This window comes from Amblyraja radiata, chromosome 2, assembly GCF_010909765.2.
Source record: "Amblyraja radiata isolate CabotCenter1 chromosome 2, sAmbRad1.1.pri, whole genome shotgun sequence".
Classification (NCBI taxonomy): domain Eukaryota; kingdom Metazoa; phylum Chordata; class Chondrichthyes; order Rajiformes; family Rajidae; genus Amblyraja; species Amblyraja radiata.
Window position 1 is genome coordinate 63,886,027 of NC_045957.1, and position 23,466 is coordinate 63,909,492.

The window sequence follows — 23,466 nt, forward strand, 5'->3', positions numbered from 1 at the left end:
TAATCAGTGAGGTAAACAAACATAATAGTTGAGTGGCAAATGACAATAGTGCTACCTTCCCAATATTTAACTGAAGGAAATAATGAGTTATCGGGGCTGTATGTTGTGACAGACAGCCTGACACCTTGCATGTCATTTTAATATTACACTTATCCCATCCCCTAGATATTCCAGATTAACAAATTAAGTTTTTGTTAACTAATTACAAATCAGGCTAATTACAAATCAATAACATTAGCCAACTCCAAAACACGAAGCGCTGAGCATTGGGATCAAGACATCACGGACAACTGGCCTCAGTTCCCCGCTCACATCTGGCAGTGCTCTCCGTCTGAACCAGGGGCTGCGGAGCGTTTTTGAAAGTGGGGAGGATGAGCGATCACTGATCATTGGCCTTGGGGGTACCCGGCGAGGGAGTGGAGCAAGCAAGTGGGAAGAGGGTGTGGAAGGAGGGTGTCCCCCCTCCCATGGGAGGGACATTTTCAAATTTGATGTATTAAAATCATGTTTTAGTGTATTGTAAAAGTATGATTTCAATGTTTTTTGTTTGAAGTATTTATAAGAGGTAACTTGTTAAGGGGGTAACGTTTTCCACACAAAGGGTGATGGGTGTATGGAACAAGCTGCCAGAGGAGGTAGTTGAGGCAGGGACTATCCCAACATTTATGAAACAGTTAGACTGATACATGGATAGGACAGGTTTGGAGGGATATGGACTAAAAGCAGGTAATGTAGCTGGGACATGTTGGTGGGCGTGGGCAAGTTGGGCCGAAGAGCCTGTTTTCCCACTGTATCTATGACTACATTATACCTCCACCATGCATGAATGCTTCAAAATCAAGTCGTCGAGTATTATTGCCATATACTCAAGCATAGAAACATAGAAAATAGGTGCAGGAATAGGCCATTCGGCCCTTCGAGCCAGCACTGCCATTCAATAAGATCATGGCTATTCATCTAAAATCAGTACCTCTTTCCAGTTTTTACCCCTTATCCCTTGATTTCGCTAGCCCCAAGAGCTAAATGTAACTCTCTCTTGAAAACATCCAGTGAATTGGCCTCCACAGCCTTTTGTGGTAGAGAATTCCACAGATTCACAACTCTCTGGGTGAAGAAAGTTTGTCCTCATTTCAGTCCTAAATGGCCAACCCCTTAATCTTAAACTGTGACCCCTGGTTCAGAACTCCCCCAACATCGGGAACATTTTTCAGCAGTTACAGTAAGTGAAAATCTAGCAGGCAAGCAGGATGCTTTCTCCAACTACCCCCATTTGAAGGCCTGCTATCTTCCTCCGCTCTACTCAGTGCTTGGTACCTAGTTCCAGCACCCACTGGTTGTCCTCCAGGATGCAACAAGCCACAGCCTAGTCCATGCCGGTCACCAGGGCAAATTCGGCACTGAGACTCTCACGGCAGCGGCGCAACGCTTCCGCCGCCTCCGACGGCCCTGGACTCTTGCACTGAGGCTACTCCATGACCGGAGCTGCAGCGAGCGACTCGCCAGCCCGACAAACACCCGCCAGTCCGGCAAACACTCGCCAGCCCGACAAACACTCGCCAGCCCGACAAACACTCGCCAGTCCGGCAAACACTCGGCAGCCCGGCAAACACTCGCCAGCCCGGCAAACACTCGCCAGCCCCGGCTCCCCGTCTGCATCTGCCCCCGCCGCTGCTTCTGCTTCCATCCCTCCCTCCGCCCTGGCTCTCCAACACCCGCGGCCCATGCAGTTGATATTAGTTTTCGAATTCTCGTTGATCACAGAATTTCTCATGCAGAGTGTGAGAAATTCTGTGATCAGCGTGACAGCATGAGAATTGGGTGAAATGCGTGAGTCTCACGCTCAATGCGTGAGAGTTGGAAGCTCTGTAGATCAAGAAAGCGGAGAGGTAGACCAAGTAATTTTGTCAGAGGTAGACCAAGTAAATTTGAAGGGAGGGTGAACTTACTGGAAAAGTTAATGAAATCAGCATGTTCTGTATGGGTGCAGGAGGCAGCCCTGATACAGTCATCGATGTAACGGAAAAAGTGGGGTATCGAGCCTGTGTACATTTAGAACAAGAACTGACAAGCAAAGGTGGGGCCAATGAGAGTGTCCATAACTACACCTTTACTGTGACGAAAGTGAGTCAGAAAATAAGTCATTGAAGGTGAGAACATGTTCTACCAGTTGGAGATGATTGTGAGCAGAGGGGAACTGAGTCTCTGTTCCAGGAAGAAAGTTAGAATGTGGATAGGTGATGTCTGGGTCGGAATCCTCGTTCAGATTGATGGGGTGGGGTGGGGTAGAAAACTGGACGAAGTGGGGCAGGACAAAGCCTGGCAAGTAACAGGTGGAAAACATTTTGCAGTGTGACAGTTCAGCTCGTGCAGTGCCACAGAAACTCAGCGGGCCAGGAAGCATCCCTGGAGAAATGGTTCATGTTTTGGGTCGAGACCCTTATTCAGACTGACTGTAGGGGGTGGGGAAGGGTAGCGGTGAAGAGCTGGAGGCAAGAAAAGACCAAGACCAAACAGGGCTGGAAGGTGCATGATAGGTTAATTGTTGGTCAGGGTAAGATTGATCACAAAAGGAAAATAACATGGAGAACTATGTAGCTGGTAAAATGACGGGTGAAAGAAGGGGGAAAGGGAGGGGAAGAGGAGGGGAGTAAGTAGAAGTTACTTAAAATTAGAGAATTCAATGCTCATACTGCTGGGATGTAAGTTACGCAAGCAAAATATGAGGTAATATTCCTCCAATTTGCGTGTGGCCTCTGGCAATGGAGGCATCCCATGACAGAAAGGTCAGAATGGGAAGGGGAATTGAAATAGTTAGCAACCGGGAAAGGCCTCTCGGGCAGACTAAGCGGATTTGGTTTAGCGAAACGGTCACCGATTCTAGGTATGGACTAGCGGATGTACAGGAGCCCACATCGGGAACACAATAGATGAGACGGAAGGGGAGAAATGGGTGTGAATCCAGGTGGGAAACCGGGGAGGGGGAGAGTGTGCTTGATGTAATCCCAATCAGTCTGAAGAAGGGTTCCAACCTGAAACGTCACCGATTCATGTTCTCCGGAGATGCTGCCTGATCCACTGAGTTATTCCAGCATTTCTTGTCTGTTTTTAATGTTTATTGCTCCTATTCTAGAATTGTTGAGCATGGTTACCTGTTAAAAGCTTCTATTGGACCCTTTATAAACTGCACCATGTAAACAAAATACTGCACTTTTGTGGTTTTCAGTTTATTGAAAGGGCACATAACTGATATCACAAAATATGCTGAAGCGTCATTTCATTCAAATGACACAGCAGTCCAATGATATTGATCAAATTCCTTTTAATCAGCTGAGTAGACTTTTGTTTGAGCTGACTAATCTTTAACAGCCAGCATGGGATACTTAATAAATTATGGACAATTGCTTCATAAATAGCCTAATGACAGAGTACTTGCACACCTCTTGTGGGATGGGTGAAGGGGGAGGCGCTGAGAAAGACATGAATGATGAGCAATTGCAAGAAGTGTTGAGGAAGCATTTAAGGATTTAAGTGTTTGAGTGAATGATCTAAAATTGAGATATGAAAAACAAAAATCTGCAGATGTCGTAAATATAAAATAAAAGGACAAAATGCTGTAAATACTCAGCAGGTCAGGCCACAAATGTGGAGAAAGATATCCTCCCTTAAATGCAGCCTGACCAGTATTTCTAGGATTTTATTTGTTTACATTCATCACCTCGTGTTGCTTTGGTGTTGGAGGAGCAGGTGTACCTTGTATAACAAGGTGCAGGACGTTGCAGAAGTTAGAGTTAAGACTGACCATGTCTGTGTGGCAAAGATCTTGGGCTACGAATTAACAAATCACTGGAACGTGCAAAGAACTAAGATAATGAATGCGTGACTGATGCCTTTTTTGTATTGAAGAAAAGTGAGAGAAGGAATCATAGACCAGTTGTCAGAAAATTAGAAGAGCCCTGAATTATGGGTAGAGTGATTGAATAGATTTTTCAACTGAACTGAGGGATGTAGCATGGTTTTGTAAAAGACAGATTGTACCTGTCACCTGATTTGGATGTATTCACTTTCCTAAAAGACACATAGAAATTGTAAAAGTGGATGGTTGTAGTATACATTAATTGCCCATTCCCTGCCAGGTTTTGTCCTGCCCTGACTCTCTTCCAGTTTTCATCCCCTCCCTTGATCCGTTGAGTTACTCCTGCACTTTGTCGTTTGTAAACTAGTGTCTGCAGTTCCTCCTGTCTGCTTTTAATTTCCTCTATGTAATTTGTGTTGAAGTTAATGTATTTAGTTATTTTTAACTGCAGCTTTTAAAATATTAAGTTATAGGAATTTTTCTAATAGTCTGAGGTTTTTGAATGCTGTTCACTCTCAAATGTTCAATTTAACTGACAGCCTTGCATGCTGATGCCTGGGGTGGGCCGTGCCTTCTATTGCTAGAGGTAGACTTGTAATTAATGAAATGTTCGAGAACCTTTGGTTCCAGGCTTAAATACCACCAACAATTAATTCTGGACCAAACACACTGATGCTGCCGCCAAGAACGCGTACTAATGCCTTTATTTCCTTTGACGACAATGGGAATTTGTCATGACCACAATGACTAATTCCTACTGTTGCACCATAGAAAGGTTACTTCCCGGATGCATCACAGCTTGGTATGACAACTGCTCTGCCCAAGAGAGCAAGAAATGTCATCTCAGTCCATCATATGAGCCAGCCACCTCTCCACGCCCACCACATCCACTTCATCTCCAACTCTGCTAAACTGCCAACATAACCAAGGGCTGTTCACAACCCAGTCATTCCTTCTTTTTCCTTTTCCCTTTCGCCAGAAGATACAAAAGTGTGAAAATCTGCTTCCTAGTTGAAGACTGCACTCTTGCTGCAAGGACTAATGTGGTCATAAGGCCAGTGATTGGGAAGCTTTGACACACGGAGTGAATAATTTCCTCACCACTATAAACTTGAATGATTTCTAAAGAGACCATTAACCAACATTGAAGCCCATGGAAGAAAAGGCAAATCATTGATCTGGTTGGTAAATGAGTGGCAGTGCCTGAGCTCAAATTTGGCAGATTCAGTGTTGCGAAAGGCATTTCACAAACATCTGTTATACTACGCATTTGTAAATAGCGTAGATGGTGGAATGCCATTAATGGAGGTGGCATTATAAGCTGTGTAGAATGAAGTGTTAAATAGCAGAGAAAAATCAGATGAATTTTAAAAATATGATTACGGTGATTGAAAGTGAGGAAATTAAAGGATGTAAAGTATCTAACATCTTTCCTGAATGATGAGCTGAATGCAGTAGATATTCAAGTATGTAAATCACTTGAGACATGGACGGGTGCAGAAAATATTTTAACGAAAGGCCGGTCTTTATAGCTCAAAGAATGTTGTGAGAGGGGATGAGAATTATGCCACAGTTACACAAATGTTTGGCTGTACCACACCTGGAACAGTGAGGGTGATTCAGGCACCACATCTAAGGAAGGATATTTTGACCTTGATAGGAGGCTCAACCCCATTGTTCTGCTTTCTTCCTTACTACCAATTCAACTTGCAAATTAACTTTAGGGAATAATGTATCTGCACAGGTGGCGCAGTGGTAGTGTTAAGGGGCTGTCCCACTTGGGCGACCTAATTGGCGAGTTTAGGAGAGTTTGAAAAAATGTCATGTTGAAGACCTCCTTCGACTATGTTGAAGTCTAGCTTCGACTAGCTAATACTAGCTACAACTAACCGGGAAAGTTGGACACCGAATAGTGGAGAGTGAAGACAATCTCCTTCGACCTCCCTTCGACTGTGATGATGACTATCTATGACTACCTTCGACTACCCTCGATTACCTACGATTAACATGCCGACCTACTACGACCTACTACGACTAAACCTACAAGTAAAAAAATATTGATTTTTTTTCCATGGCGACCTTTTTTTTTTACTCGTGGGCATTTTTCAACATGTTGAAAAATACACTGTGACCTAGCTGAGGCCTCGAGTACACAGGGACTACTTTCAACCATGAAGGAGAGATACAAAGGCCTCCTACGACCTTGTGTTGACCATGCTGCGAGTATGAGTCGTGGGCAAACTCGCCAGAACTCGCAGATTAGGTCGCCGCAGTGGGACAGCCTGTTTACTGCCTTACAGCGCCAGAGACCCGGATTTGATCCTCACTATGGGAGCTGTCTGTCCGGAGTTTGTATGTTCACCCTATGACCATGTGAGTTTTCCCTGGGTGCTCCGGTTTTCTCCCACATTGCAAAGACGTGCAGGTCTGTAGGTTAATTGGCTTCCGTAAATTGTCCCTAGTGTGTAGGTTAGAACTGGTGTGCGGGCGATCGCTGGTCTTTGCGGACTCAGTGGGCCGATGGTCCCATTTCTTCTCTATATTTCTAAACAAAACTAAACACTCCCAAGTCCTTTTGCACCTCCGATTTCTGAATCCTTTCCCCATTTTAAAAATAGACAATGTGTTAATTCCTGCTACCAAAGTGCATGATTGCACACTTTGCTACATTGTATTCCATCTGCCACTTTTTTACCCACTCCCAACCTGTCTAAGTCCTTCTGCATATTTCCTGCTTCCTCTAGACTACCTGCCTCTCTACCTCTCATTGTATCATCTGCAAACTTGGCCACAAAGCCATCAATTCCATCAATTCCATCATCCAAATCATTAGAATACAACGTGAAGAGTCGCGGACCCAACACTGACCCCTGTGGTGCACCTGTAGTAAAGCCCCCTTTATTCCCACGCTGTACCATCTGCCAGTCAGCCAACCTTCTATTCATGCTAGTACCTTCTATCTAATACCATGGGCTCTCATCTTGTTCAGTGGCCTCGCGTGCAGCATCTTATAAAAGTCCTTTTGAAAATCCAAGAAAACATCCACTTTCCTTTCCTTTGTGTATCCTGCTATTTACTTCCTCAAAAGATTCCAACAGATTTGGCAGGCAACATCTGTCCTTCAACAAAACCATGCTGACTTTGGCCTATTTTATCAAGTGCTTCTAAGTACTCTGAAACCTCTTCTGACCTAAATGGTTAAATTATACTGGGCAATGGATGACAGCATGTGTGAGGTTCATTTTTCTATGTTGAAAAACATCAATATATCTTGTTTCCCATTTTGAAACTAGAATTATCTTTTGCCTCTTACATAATCTAAAGTTCAGTTTTGCCACAAAGTCCTCTCGTGCAATCATGATTTTCCTTGTAATCGAGAATTGCAAGTTTGCTTACTTCTCAGTAGACACTATACACACGAGCGCAGTCTCCAGCTGTGAGTTCTTTCAGCTTTTCTGTTTGACATCAGTTACAGAATGCATATTATTTTCATTCTTCCTCTTTTCAGAAATTGCACATCTAACTGTATAAAGTTTCTGTGTAGGAATAAACTGCAGATGCTGGTTTACACCGAAGATAGACACAAAATGCTGGAGTAACTTAACGGGTCAGGCAGCATCTCGGGCCAACAAAGATAGATGACCGACATAAAATGCTGGAGTAACTCAGCATTGCTGGCAGCATCTCTGGAGAGAAGGAATGGGCGACATTTCGGGTCAAGACCCTTCTTCAGACTGAGAGTCAGGGGAGAGGGAGACTAGACAAAAGTACACTGGACTGTACTGCAATTGCAACAACTGAATCCTCTGGCTTATGCTTACATGCATGAGCTGCCTTCTGCCACAGGCATGCATAGAATCACTTGATCTGCAGCGCTCCTTTCATGTGGCCAGGGGTCTGGCTTAATGTTCTTTGAGGCACCCCTGAATAAGGTTTTAGTGGCATTGTTCTCTGGCAGATTCATGAGCTGGATATCTGACTTGAAATTCCCTTACCTACCCCTCTCCATTATCACCCTTTCTCTCTCATTCACTCCCCAACTACTGGCTTCTTCCTCCTGCAACATGTGCCTGGATCAAATCCCAAACATGCTTTATGTTTTGTGCATATTTTTAAAATGCAGCTGGGGAAGAAATGTGTATAGGAGCCAATTTGTATTGCCCTTAGCTTCGGCCTTTGGGAAAGGACTGAATTTTGCTTTGACAGGCCCACAGGCAAGGCTGTTTATTGGCATACCATGCAGTGACCCCCCCAAGCACTCATCCCTGGTGCCAGTGAGTTTCAATGATAATATTTAAGAAAGAACTGCAGATGCTGTTCTGCATGGGTGCAGGAGGTAGCACCAAAACAGTCATCAATGTAGCGGAGGTAGAGTTCAGGGATAGGGCCACGGTACGCCTCAAACAGGGATTGTTCGATGTACCCTGCAAAGAGGTAGGCATTGCTAGGGCCCATGCGCGTGCCCATAGCTACGCCTTGGATTTGGAGGAACTGGGTGGAGTCAAAGTAAAAGTTGTTGTAGGTAAAGACCAGATCCGCTAGGTGGAGGAGAGTATTAGTGGACGGAAATTGGTTGGTTCTGCAGTTGAGGAAGAGGGTCTTAAAGCTCTCCGTTTCTTCCTCGATTGTCCGTACACTGATTTCATCCATTTCACCACTAATTTCCATCCGTCTCTCAAATTCACCTGGACCATTTATGACATCTCCCTACCGTTTCTAGATCTCATCAACTCCATCGCAGGCAACAGACTACTGACCGACATCTACTACAAACCCACTGACTCCAATAGCTCTCTTGACTACACTTCTTCCCACCCTACTTCCTGTAAGGGCTCTATCCCCTACTCCCAATTCCTCCGTCTACACCGCATCTGCACCCAGGATGAGGTGTTCCACAACAGGCTATCAGAGATGTCCTCATTCTTTAGGAAACGGGGGTTTCCCTCTTCTATTATAGCTGAGGCTGTCACCAGGGTCTCCTCTATATCCCGCAGCTCCGCTCTACTCCCCATCCCCCCCCAATCATAACAAGGACAGAGTTCCCCTGTCCTCACCTTCCACCCCATCAGCCGTTGCATACTACATATAATCCTCCAACATTTTTGCCACCTCCAATGGGATGCTACCACTGGCTACATCTTCCCATCTCCTCCCCTTTCCGCAGAGACCGTTCACTCCGTATCTCCCTGGTCAATTCGTCCCTTCCTACCTAAACCATCCCCTCCCCGGGTGCTTTCCCTTGCAATCGCAGGAAATGCTACACTTTACCTCCCTCCTCGACTCCATCCAAGGACCCAATCAGTCTTTCCAGGTGAGGCATACACCTCCTCCAACTTCATCTACTGCATCCGCTGTTCCAGGTGTCAACTTCTCTACATCGGCGAGAACAAGCACAGGCTCGGCGATCACTTCACCCAACACCTCCGCTCAGTTCGTACTAACCAACTTGATCTCCCAGTTGCTCAGCACTTCAACTCCCCCTCCCATCCACAATCTGACCTTTCTGTCCTGGGCCTCCTCCAATGCAAAATGAGGCCCAGTGCAAATTGGAGGAACAGCACCTCATATTTCGCTTAGGTAGTTTACACCCCAGCAGTATGAACATTGACTTCTCTAATTTTAGATAGCCCTTGCTTTCTCCCTCTTTACCCTCCCCCGTCCCAGTTCTCCCACAAAGCCTACTGTCTCTGCCTCTTCCTTTTTTATTACCACCCCCCCCCCCCCCCCCCCCCCCCCCCACCGGCCCCGACATCAGTCTGAAGAAGGGTCTCGACCCCAAACGTCGCCTATTCCTTCTCTCCATAGATGCTGCCTCACCCGCTGAGTTTCTCCAGCATTTTTTTATCTATCAATGATAATGTTTGTTATTTTCCTTTAGATCAGATCAAATAGTCCTGTTGGTCTCCTTTTGTACTACTGAGATGACAATCACTTTGGCGTATTTAAGAACATGTTCTCAGGTGTATTTAAGAACTGTTGTTGCATGGGGCAACGCAACAGTGAAATTGACACCACTGGGAATAAATAAAAGCCAAAAATTAATCTGCAAGAAATCACTTGGCCTTGTGACAATCCAAGGAGTATTAAAACAAATGGAACATTTCTCTAATCCAATGTGATCATTTTAATATAGGGAATGCAGCAACCTAGAAAGCTCCCATAAGTAGCAGTACAATAACTACTTGATGTCGATTGTCAGAAAAACATTGTTGAAATCACTGGTATTTTCCCCGCATTTCTCTGGTGCATTTTTATGCCCCTCTGAGGGAGCCTTGGTATAAACAAATCATCTAAAAAAAACTGAATGAGAGTCAGTGAGATGTGTCATACTGCAGTGGTTTCCACAGATTTGTATTTACTCTTGGCAAATATCTGCTGCTGACAAAAATACTACTTGTTAATGTATTGCTCATGGAATCTGCAGTGGGAGAGGGAAACTAGAGGAATTTCCCCCTCCCCTGACTCTGAGTCTGAAGAAAGATCTCGACCCAAAATGTTGCCTATTAATTTTCTCCAGAGGTGCTGCATGACCCGTTGAGTTACTCCAGCATTTTGTGTCTATCTTTGGTGTAAACCAGTATCTGGAGTTCCTTCCTCAAAAGAGAATTTGTATTAACTTGATTAACAGAAGAAAGACTAGAATTTATAGCATATTTTACAGTCTCTGCATATCCCAGCTTTGAAGTACGTCCGATATGAGGAGCTTGCACATGGCAAGTTGAATAAAGTTAATCTTATTTTTGTGATATTGATTGGACATTGGCACAACACTTGGCTCAACCATGTTCTTTCTCCTCAAATAATGCCTAGGGACGTCTTAAATCCACCTAAGAGTAGGCCCAGTTAACAGCTCAAAAAGGCAACCAATATAATTTGATGACTTTCACCACCCTACTCATGCCCTCATCTCATTATTGCCAGAAGGAAGTGGAACCTGAACACTGTGACCACCAGGTTCAAGAACTCCTTATCTCAGCAACCATTAGGCTCCTGAACACTATATAACACTAATCTCAGCCAATGTGAGCTTCTGTGGACTGTCTTTGGTTGCGCTTTAGACTTCAGTTTGTGCATTATTATGGTTACCTGGCATTATGAGTATTAGTTTATTGTATTTTTGATAATTATGTACCTGTGTTACTGGATTTATGGGTCGTAAATTGAAGAAGTCAGAATGTAATTGTTCTGTTGTCCGGTACATATGACAATTAAACAGTTTTGATCTTTGATCTGAAAAATGACAGCTTTGATTTTGCACTGCTCCTTTTGTGCTGCACCAGAACATCAATCTAGTATTCCTGTAAAGCCCAGCTCTTATTTTTAGACCATCTCCCTGTCCTTAAATAGGGATTGAATGTCATATGATAATAACCAGATACAAGTCACCCCCATGGAATTGTGTATTAACTGAAGCTGGTTAATATAAAAGTATTTAATCAGAAGAAGAACGCGTTCTCTTGGAGACCTCCTTGGTGGAATCCCCCAAACTCAAAGTATATTGTTTTTATTCTCTTAAAATTGTCGCTAAAAGCAGGTCATTCAGTACAATTTCAATAGCTAAATGATAGTTCAGCAAGATATTTTGATTCTAACAAAATGGTTCCATTGAATTATTAATTCACAATGTGAGCACCCTGTAGTTGATGATTCGCCTCTGTTTAAACACCCTTGCTGTACTAAATAATATGTATGGAGGGCCTAAAAGCTTCCATGGATGGGGAACTCGTATAACCAAATTAATGTTGAGGGCTGACTCATGAGTACACAAATACCCCAATTATTGATGTTTAAGAATGAACTGCAGATGGTGGAAAATCGAAGGTAGACAAAAATGCTGGAGTAACTCAGGCAGCATCTCTGGAGAGAAGGAATAGGTTACGTTTTGGGTCGAGACCCTTCTTCAGACTGATGATTGATTATTGTTTTAATTAATGCCTGTACAAACACACAATTTTATAACTCCGGTATAATCCCGAAAGGACATTGGGTTAAGGAACATTTCCCTGGGAGAATTCACTAATTACTACCCAAAAATTGGAGACATTGAGTAAATTCAATCTCGCAGAATTTATGCGGTGAAATAAAGTAAATACTTTGTTTTGACTGGCATTGCTTGGTGCATGCACAGGTGACACTGCTTTGCAGTATCTAAAATTGGGTGTGGAAAGTTGTGATATGCACCACTTTCAAGGAACACAACCTCCTTGTAATGCAACGATCACCTGTAATGTTTTTGCAATGCTGATTTATCAGGTTATTCTTGTTGCATATTTAATCATGAACAACTGCTATAGAAACCAGGTGGATAAGTCAGTTGCTCTGAAGTTTGCAGTTACATTCCAAATAATAAAAACTGTTTGTTCAATGCTCTAGTAAAATTGCAACAAGACATTATTTGGGAAATTGTGATTTCTTACAATAACTACAAACAGCTAATTATTACTCTCTTGCCTTTGGAACAAGGGATTGTGTCTTCCAGTTTAAAAACAGTCCAAAAATAAACATTTTGGATTTTTTTTAAAGAAATGTTTTTAAAGCAAGAACAATGCAAATGCTCTTATGACATTCTCAGTGCTTATACATTCATTAGCATTATGTATGGTATAAACTATCCTTGTACCAAGCACCCTTGCAATTCATGTGGACCCCTAGGGTGATATTCTTTCCCTTGTTTGAGGAGTATCTCCAGACCTTACCCCCTCCCTCCCCCCCCCCCCCCCCCCCCCCCCCAATGTCCAACAATAGAAGGGCCCCAGACGGTGATCCCCAACCCCAACAGAGCCTTGCCGTTGTCTGCACCAGTCTTCAGTGTGTCAGTCTGGAATAGGCCAGTCGACAACATTCCCTAATGGGCATCTCGCTATCGTGTAAGAACAGGTTTTGGGCAGACCAAGGAGAGTCTTTCACTGCGTTGATGACTTTCCAGCAGCACTTGATGTCCATCTTGAAATGTAGCCCTCGGAACTGTCTGTAAATTGGCAAGTCATCTGTTACGGAGCTGTTAGGAATGAACGGAAACAAGGACATAATTCTCTCCACTCTTCGCAAATCTACATTTTGCAAAGAGGTGGGCAACCATCTCCTCCGTAGCAGCCAACCCAAGCACACTGTGCGATGGTAGCAAGATTTCAATGATGCAGGAAGGATCTGACCGGGAGGGCTACCCTCACCCCCAGCCAAGCCTGGTCTTGGTGTTTGTTGGAGAGTTCTGGCGATGAGACATTTTGTCAGACAGCCTGGGGAGTCTGCTCAGGAAACCACGCGACTGGATCCACAGAGACCTTGTCCTGCAGTGCCTGCAGGATGTTCCATGCTGACCACTGCCCGATGGACTTGTTGTCAAAGGTGTTGGTCCATAAGAACCTTTCCACAAAGGACAGATGGTGCGGCAATATCCAGTTGGTTAGCACATTGCACGGCATCAGAGCCAGGCCCATCCTACATAACACTAGAGACAGATAGAACTTCGGTAGTAACACTCAGTGCCCATGTGCTTTGGTTCTATACACAGCCTGATGCAGCTAGACACGAAGGTTTCACAACACTCATTGCTAGATGGTTAGTTAATTTTTTTAATCACTCTTGTCAGAATTTCATCACCAATCCTATTCACCACCTCTACTTTCTGGAATATGCTGACTTAGAGATCCATTTCATCTTTAAGCATCTTGGCTATTTATCATAACTGTACCGTGCATCTCTTGTAGTTTTACTACTGGCCACTGCAGTAAGCCTCGTTTGTGGTTAACTCTTTTATTCTTTCTTATTCTGCCATCAAAAATGTTAGTTGACTTTAATTGTAAATCTTGCCTGTCATTCTACGGACTACCTCTTTCCAATTGTGAGATACCAAGCAATGAATCAAATTAGCCACTTGGATCATCAATAAAACTTGAACCTATTGCTGACTATATTCCAACTTACTAAGCAGGAATTAGTTCCTTGATTGTTACATTTGTGCATCTTGGAAGTTTTCACTCGGGATTGTTGTGCATACTCCCTGATGCAAAAGAAGTATATGGGAGTGGAGAAACATAATCAGAGTTAGGGATGGATGTGAGGAAGAAGGCTGGGGAGAGAGTGGCACACGTTCCTTCCAAGACCCTGCAAGGCAACTCTTACTCCTCTCAAATATAGGCAGAGTGCTGGAGTAACTCAGCAGGTCAGGCAGCATCTCTGGAGAAAAAGAATGGGTAAAATTTCAGATTGGGATCCTTCTTCAGCGCTGAGTTACTCCAACCATTTCTATCTATCTTTGGTATAAACCAGCATCTGCAGTTCTTTGTTGCTACATTCTTGCTCCTCTCATCTTGCAAGGAATCCTATTCCTTACAAGGAATGCCTTTTTCTTCCTATTTCCGCTAGTGTTACTGCACCCAGAATGTTTATTTGCTAATATTGCTCTGACCTGGCCTTGCAATAAAGTGGCAAATCAGGACCCAGTAAGGGCAGTATGTACATTTAATAATTTGCACTTCTGCAGTTTAAAATTAGAATTACAGATAATGAGATCAGTTAGTGGGTGCTGCAGCTATGAATAATGTAAGCATCTTTAATTTTAATAAACAACATTTAAACGTGACGTAGAATCATGATCTAAACATGACATATTGTCTTGTTGAAAAATCTACTCAAATGCATGAACTAATAATTTACAGTATTTTTAATGAATCTGATGCAATTTTGGGGAATGTGTTAATGTAACTATCTATTTCAATTTTTCTGCAGCAGCAAGACCTCACCCAAGTAAATAGCTCACTGGTGCATCAGGTGTCTAATGAAAGCAAGGTCTCCCGAGCAGACTCCTTCTGCGAGTTCTTTGATGCACATGAAGTTTTATTATCTGCAAGCTCATCAGAGAATGGGGTTAGTGTGTATCAGCTGCCGGAACTTTTCCCCAATGACCATTGTTCTGTCTAATTCTGCATTGTAAACGAGAGGAACAATTTTTGTTGCAATCTGACTTGAGTCCCAGTCCCAACTATAATGTTTAACTGCATATCATGAGCATTGTCCATTTTCAGTGGGCATCTTTGCTTACTGAAGATGTACTCAAGCCAGGACTCAGTTGAGAACATGTTCTGACCTGGTTCTAATTACTTTCCCAATTGACAAGCCTGGTGATTATTCTTGGATCACATATGGGAAAAGTCCTCATTGTGGCACTGAAATATAGGCATATTATTCATTTTGTTGTGGCAGCAAAAGCTGATTTGAGGAAACCACCAGGAGACTGAATAATGTGACATGGGAAATGTATACTTAAAAACATCTAGAATTTTGTACAGATGATAAATATATTATGTGCCAGTCATTAATCTATGCAACTACTTCTGCTGGGCTGGATGAAGATCTGCTAAATTCGGCACCACCTGTTAAAATCATGTGTTTAATTTGCACCAAGCTCCCATTGACAGTGGAGAATTTTTAAATTGTCTATATAATAGTAATCAATATCTTTATGGAAATGGTAATAGCTCTCTCAATATATGGTATAGCCAAATCATTAGAAACTACAAAAACATGGGCTTTCCTAATGCTTTCATCTGGCCCAGTCTAAACTTCCACAAGTTAGTTTAGATGGGACATCATGAAAGTAAAAACTTGTATTAGCTAGTATAGGTTTGTTATCACCTTTGGCCTGAGTTCCCTCAAGGTGCAGAACGTGTGACTGGTTTATAATTGCACATTCTGTACCTTCTCCAAATTTAAATTTTATTATCTATTAATATTGTTGGAAAAGGTCTGGTCTGACATTCCTGCCTTCACTAAGTGGTTTCTGGGAGCTCTATTCACACTTTTTCCTTTTATTTATTGCATCTTTGAAACTACGACTGAGGTGGTCTGTTATTCATCGATTTATCTTCCAATAACATAAGCAAAGGTTTTGTTTCAAAGGTTACAACTGTGTGTACATTGGCAATTTTACTTTCTGGTCAATGCTGATGATTATTTTGTTGGTCTTTATGCAGTGTTTTATAATTATGAATAACTTTTTTTCTGTTGTAGGCTTCAGATGATGATTCATATGTCAGCGACATAAGTGACAATACTTCAGAAGATAACTTGAGCACTGAGGCAGAAGCTAATGCTCAGACAATGTGTAAGATGATTTACTAAATTTTCCATGCATGGCATGTTATTTTCCAGGTGCATGTTGGGTAGATGAATCCTTGTTGAAGGAAGGAATGAGTTGGAATTATTTTGTCATGATTAAATTAAGCTCTGTGAGGAGAACATTTTTCTGTCTTTCTCCTGTACATTATTGTCCATATAATAATGACTATTCTCATTTGTTTATTTTCAATATATAAATTGTTCTCAGTTGATGAAAGGAGCTTGCTTATGATGTTCCATTCTTTTCTCCTGAAGGCAGTGATTTATGCTGGGCCTTGTGCAGCTGGTAGAGCTGCTGCCTCACAGCATCAGACCTGGGTTCAATTGTGACCTTGGGTGCTGTTTATCTGGAGTTTGCATGTTCCCCCTGTGACCACGTGGGTTTCCCCTCGCACCCACAGTTTGTACAGTGCATTCAGAAAATATTCAGACCCCTTCATTTTTTCCACATTTTGTTACGTTACAGCCTTATTTTAAAATGGATTAAATAAATTTTCTTTATCATCAATCTACACACAATACCCCAGAATGAAGAAGCGAAAGCAGGTGTTTAGAAATGATTGCAAAGTAATTAAAAAGAAATAACTGAAATATCACATTTACATAGGTATTCAAACCATTTGCTATGACACTCAAAATTGAGCTTGGGTTCATCCTGTTTCCATTGATTATCCTTGAGATGTTTCTACAACGTCATTGGAGTCCACCAGTGGTAAATTAAATTGATTGGACATGATTTGGAAAGGCACATACCTGTCTATATAAGGTCCCACAGTTGACAGTGCATGTCAGAGCAAAAACCAAGCCATGAAGACGAAGGAATTGTCCGTAGACCTCCGAGACAGGATTGTGTCGAGACACAGATCTGGGGAAGGGTATAAAACAATTTCTGCAGCATTGCAGGTCCCGAAGAGCACAGTGACCTCCGTCATTCTTAAATGGAAGAACTTTGGAACCACCAGGACTCTTCATAGAGCTGGCCGCCCGACCAAACTGAGCAATCGGGGGAGAAGGCCCTGATCAGGGAGGTGACCAAGAACCTGATGGTCACTCTGACAGAGCTCCAGAGTTCCTCTGTGGAGATGGGAGAACCTTTCAGAAGGACAACTATATCTGCAGCACTCCACCTATCAGGCCTTTATGGTACAGTGGCCAGATGGAAGCCACTCCTCAGTAAAAGGCACATGACAGCCCACTTGGTGTTTGCCAAAAGGCACCTAAAGGACTCTCAGACCATGAGAAACAAGATTATCTAGTCTGATGAAACCAAGATTGAACTCTTTGGCCTGAATGCCAAGCGTCACGTCTGGAGGAAACCAGGCACTGCTCATCACCTGGCCAATACCATACCTACGGTGAAGCATGGTGGTGGCAGCATCATGCAGTGGGGATGTTTTTCAGCGGCAGGAACTGGGAGACTAGTCAGGATCGAGGGAAAGATGAACAGAGCAAAGTATAGAGAGGTCCTTGATGAAAACCTGCTCCAGAGCATTCTGGACCTCAGACTGGGGTGGAGGTTCACCTTCCAACAGGACAACGATCCTAGCACACAGCCAGGACATGCAGGAGTGGCTTTGTGACAATCTGTGAATGTCCTTGAGTGGCCCAGCCAGAGCCCGGACTTGAACCCGATCGAACATCTCTGGAGGGACCTGAAAATAGCTGTGCATCGATGCTCCCCATCCACCCTGACAGAGCTTGAGATGAACTGCAGAGAAGAATGGGAGAAATTACCCAAATACAGGTGTGCCAAGCTTGTAGCGTCATACCCAAGAAGACTTGAGGCTGTAATCGCTGCCAAAGGTGCCTCAACAATGTGATATTTCAGTTATTTATTTTTAATTACTTTGCAAAAATTTCTAAACACTTGTTTTCACTTTATTATGAGGATATTGAGTGTAGATTGATGATTAATAAAATGAATTTAATCAGTTTAGAATAAGGCTGTAACGTAATAAAATGTGGAAAAGGTGAAGGGGTCTGAATACTTTCTGAATGCACTGTAGGTTAATTGGCCTCTGTTTAAAAGGTGGGACAACACATAATGAGTGTGAATGGATGGAGTGGACTCATTGACCGGAGGGCCTGTTTCCATTCTGTATCTCTAAACTAAACAAGGCCGAGGTGGAATTTGAAAATATGGGTGAGATATTTAAACTTTAGTCAGAGTACTTCGGTAAGCAGAGCATTGAATTGTCAATACCTTAATGAGTTAATTCATGCTAGGTATAGTTTTAATTAACCAGCAGCCATGCATTAGATTAGTCAAATTCAGAGTTGTTAAAGGCTTTGCCATGAAATGAACTGTGGCTGGGTTGTGGGCTGGGCAGTGTAACAGGTGGACATGGGTGTTATTGGTATGTACTCGGAAGCCTGAATAGGGGACAAATGCCACATGAAGTTTGTGAGCAATTGTCTTCAATTTAATTCAGTTGCTGGGGAGAAGAATGGAAATGGTGGCCAGTGAGAAAAAAATGTGTTAATTTGGAAAGATTTGTCATGGGGTGATGGGTTCTGTCTTCCCATTGATGGTTGCAAGAATTTTGTGCTCATTGCATGTTGAATGCCAGAAATGCATTCTGAATATAGAGGCAGCAGAGGGGTCAAATAAGGAGATGATGAGTTAAAGCTGGTTGTTGATTGTACATGTGAAAACTGACACAGTGTTAATGAGCAATGTGGTCTATAGAGATGTAATATTAGTTGATATGGGAGTGGGTGGATAAATCCTTGATAGATACCAAAGTAATGGCATTGGGACAGAAATACACCATTATAACTGATTTGCTGATGAGAGAGGCAGCGAAGTGTTAGACAACAACGAAAGGGCCATCAGTGACATTGCATTAAGTGATTCTAATGGTAATGGTTGGTGTTGGTCCAGACAGCAAATTTGTTCCTTTGATCAGAAGGTTCCATGGGATAGTGGTGAAATTCAAAATGGTGATTTTTATAAATCTGCAACAATGTAGTTCAGTGGTCAAAATCGAATTACCAAGTTTATCCTCTGCTTGCCTGCAGACAGACTCGATCCATATTTTTGCAAGTCTTCACAAAGTAAACAATGTTTATTTTTCTTCATGCACAGATCAAAATGCTGCAAGTCAGAATTGTAGAAGAAGATCATGCCTACCAGCCCCAGGACCCAATAATAGCAACATAAGCCTATGGAATATTCTAAGGAATAACATAGGGAAAGATCTTTCCAAGGTTTCCATGCCAGTTCAGCTAAATGAACCTCTGAACACACTTCAACGCCTTTGTGAAGAACTGGAATACAGTGAACTGCTTGACAAGGCTTCTCAGTCAGATGACCCATTTGAACGGATGGTAATCAAATATTTTCATCTGCATGTTCATGCCATAGTAATTAGAATCATTCTGAATGTGTGTATGAATGTGTAGTCGTATACTGTATTGATTTTCCATTGATCCTCATGGGAAAGTGAACAGATTTAATAATGGCTTGTCTTGTGATTTGTGAGCATTATCTCAATCTGTCGATTGTAATATATGATCCTGCCTGATGACTCCATTATTGCTTATTGCCCAGTTACATTAGTTATTCCTTTCCATGACTTGCCATTCTCTAAGCTGCTTTCTTTTTTCCCCCTCCAATCCCTATAATCCAGGCATAAAATGAAGGAAACACCCAACTGACCAACAGCATCTGTTGTATATTTAAAAAAAAACTGGTAATAGAGTCAAAAAGTCATACTTGGAAACTGTCCTTTTGACCCAATTTGCCTACGCCGACCTCCATGCCCCATCGACACTAGTCCCACCTGCCTGTGTCTGGCCAATATCCTTCTGAACCTATCACATCCATGTATCTGTGGAAATGTTTTTTACAGGTTGTGATCATTGACCTGCCTCCACTACCTCCTATGGCTGCTCATTCCGTATACCCACCACCCTTTGCATTTTAAATAAAATTGCCCCTCGGGTTCCTATTAAATCCCTCACCTTAAACCAACGTGCTCTGGTGCTTGGTTCGCCTACTCTAGGTTAAAGGCTGTGCATTTACCCATCTATTTCTCTTATGATGTTATGCACCTCTACAAGATCATGCCTCATCCTCCTGAGCACCAAGGAATGAAGTTACAGCCTGCTCAACCTCTCCCTATAGCTCAAACCCTCCAGTCCTGGAAATATCCTCATAAATCTTCCCTGCATCTTTTCCAGTTTATTAACATCTTTCCTATAACGTTGACCAAAACTGAACACACTACTCCAAATGTGGCCTAACCTATGTCTTGTACAACTGTAAAATGACCTCCCAAATTCTATACTCGATACTCTAACTGCTGAAGGCCAATGTGTTGAATGCTGCCGTGACCACCCTATCTACCCTTGACGCCACTTTCAAGTCACTATGTACTTAAACCCCATAATCACTTTACTCTACAACACTCCAGAGCCCTGCCATTCACTGTATAGGTCCTGCCCTGATTATACTTCTGCAAATATTCCACCTCGCGCTTATCTGTATTAAACTCCATTAACCATACTCATCCCACCTTCCCAACCAATCAAAATACCAATCATCTACACTATTAATAATACCACCCGCTTTAATGCAGAATATCTTTGGCTTGTCCACAGCTATCTGGGCTTTGAGGAGAGATTAGGAGGATAAGGAGTATCCAAGCAAGATGAAGATGAGTTACAAACATTGGAGATTGTGGAGAGCTAATAAAATAAATCCAAGTAAAGAGAGATGCTGAAAAAAAACCTCAGCAAATGCTGACAGGAGATTAGAACATAAAATGTGTGTGACACTCAGCTGGTCAAACTGCATCAGTGGAAAGGGAAACGGTTAATATTTCAAACCATGGACCCTTTGACCTTGGCTTGAAATAGCAAACAAATTACAGACAGTTGTGGAGGGAAGGATTGGACAACGTAAATATCTCCAAGGTGAGGTAAGGTTGCCATTGGAATAAACAATTGGACAGGTTAGATGCAGATAAAATGTTCCAGATGTTGGCGGAGTCCAGAACCAGGGGTAATGAATGAATGAATTAATAAGTTTATTAGCCAAGTATTCACATACAAGGAATTGTCCTTGCTGCTCTGCCCGCAAGTGATAACGACATACAGTGACAGTTAGGAATGACACATAAAACATTAAACATTAATAATAAAACATTATTGATTAAACATGTGATTTAAATAAAATACCAGAGCAAAAGGAGGCTACAGATTTCTGGTTATTGAGTGGAGCTACTACTCGTGGAAAAAAGCTGTTTTTATGTCTGGCTGTGGCAGCTTTCACAGTCCGGTGTTGCCTTCCGGAGGGAAGTGATTCAAAGAGTTTGTGGCCAGGGTGAGAGGGGTCAGAGATGATCTTACCCGCTCGCTTCCTGGCCCTTACATCAATGGAGGGAAGGTTGCAGCCAATAACCTTCTCAGCTGATCGGACGATTCGTTGCAGCCTCCGGATGTCGTGCTTGGTGGTTGAGCCAAACCAGACCATGATGGAGAAGGTGAGGACAGATTCTACAATGGCCGTATAGAATTGGACCATCATTGCCAGTGGCAGATTGTGCTTCCTCAGCTGCTGAGGAAGCACAAGTACATCCTCTGTTGTGCCTTTTTGACTGTGGAGTCGATGGTAGCCCCCCATGTAAGGTCCTTGGAGATGATAGTTCCCAGGAACTTAAAAGACTCCACAGATGTGACTGTGGTGCTGTTGATGGTGAGTGGGGAGGGGGGGGCTCTCCTAAAGTCTACTAAAGTAACAGTTTGAGAATAAGGGGTAGGCCATTTAGGACTGAGATGAGGACAAAACATTTCACCCAGAGAGTTGTGAATCTGTGGAATTCTCTGCCATAGAAGGCAGTGGAGGCCATTTCACTGGATATATTCAAGAGAGAGTTAGATGTAGCTCTTGGGGCTAATGGAATCAAGGGAAATGGGGAGAAAGCAGAAAGGGGATACTGATTTTGGATAATCAGCCATGATCGTATTGAATGGTGGGGCTGACTCGCAGGGCCGAATGGCCTACTCCTGCACCTATTTTCTATGCTTTAAACTGTAAACATTATTATCTGGCTGATTGGTTTACAAAGGCAGTTAGCATATCTGAACATAAAAATGATGAAACATGGGCTGTTGGAGAGTGGCACACAAAGAAAGCAAAAGTTACAAAACGTGTGGAAATGCCCAATATGTCAGGCTGTGCTTCTGAAGAAACACTGAGCCAATATTACAGATGGTTGGACCAGCTCTGATACAAAAAGAAAGCAAGTTGGCTGAACGCTGTATAATTTGAACCTCCATGTGAAATAATTATAATTGAAATTGATTTACTTGTACCTCAGAAAGGACCAAATGGCAGCAATGAAGATTGTTAATTAAAAAAAAATTAAGCAATGCCAGTGGCATTACACTCCAGCTGTGTTTTTTATTAAATGTTGCAAGTGAAAATAATTCACAACCTGAAAATGTACAGTAATTAAAAACATATCAAAAGACATGGATATACAAGTGGGTGAGTAAGCCAGAAACTTGGATTAATAATTTGCAGATGAGAGTTTAAATTCTTATACTGCTCTGGAGAGTTTAAATCCAATTCATTAAGTTGGGAATGAAAAGCTAGTGTCTGTAATGGTAAGCATAACATTGCTAGTCAGTTGTATATAGCGTTTTATTCACTGATGTACCTCGAGGAAGGAACTCTAATCTGTTACCTTGACTGGCTTGGTATTTTGACTTAATCGTCTTTTGAAATGGCCGAGAAAATCAATAGTTATATCAAATTGCCTCAAAGATAATAACATAGTGTGAATGCAGCCTCACCAGTTATCAGTTTCCTTTGCAATAAGATGTTAAAATATTTAGGTTGAGTTTCATAAGTTCATACATCTGAGGAGCAGGTGTAGGCCATTCAGACCATCGAGTCTACTCTGCCATTCAATCCTGGTTGATCCGTCTTTCCCCTTCAACACCATTCTCCTGCTTTCTCTCCATAACACCCTTATTAATAAAGAATTTGTCAATCTTCACTTTAATAATAGCCAGTGAAGAGTTTGGGAGATATCTGGGTAAATACTCTTCACTCCAATCTCTCCTTCATTCCTTTCATGGGTGTAACCACCTTTCATTCCAAGTGTCAACACAAGTTAATTCATTCTGGACCAAAGAATGCTAAGCTTTCACGGGTTGAAAAGACTTGGCTTAATACAGAGAAGAGTCGACTTCAACATCATACCTATTCCAGAACTCAATTCAGCTCCGTACATTCGTGTTTTGTAGCTGCAGTTTGGACTGCCCACAATGCACTATCAAAATTACTTTGACAATATGTCACAGTCCCTTGACTTCTATCTTCAACAAAAGCACAGGCCAAATGTCACTCGAAGTGGCTGTTTATTCCCGACTTCACTCTCCTCGTATGTTTTAAACGGGTGATCCCTTTGTAAACTGCAACAGAAATATTCTCCTTACATCCATCCTGTCAAGGCCCTTCGAGATCTTGAATATTTCAACGA

At 42.5% G+C, this 23,466-nt stretch overlaps 1 protein-coding gene across 3 annotated transcripts in view; it reads left to right on the top strand.

The window, feature by feature from the left end:
* Positions 1 to 23,466, top strand: part of osbpl3 (oxysterol binding protein like 3) — a 156,209-nt gene that overhangs the window by 101,954 nt on the left and 30,789 nt on the right. For 2 of the 3 annotated variants that reach the window (XM_033047878.1, XM_033047896.1), the window contains 3 exons: positions 14,582 to 14,719; positions 15,863 to 15,956; positions 19,059 to 19,300. In XM_033047878.1, coding sequence (XP_032903769.1) covers positions 14,582 to 14,719; positions 15,863 to 15,956; positions 19,059 to 19,300 — 474 coding nt within the window. Of the gene's footprint in view, positions 1 to 14,578; positions 14,720 to 15,862; positions 15,957 to 19,058; positions 19,301 to 23,466 lie in introns of all 3 variants that reach the window. The other variant, XM_033047887.1, reaches the window with a different exon arrangement.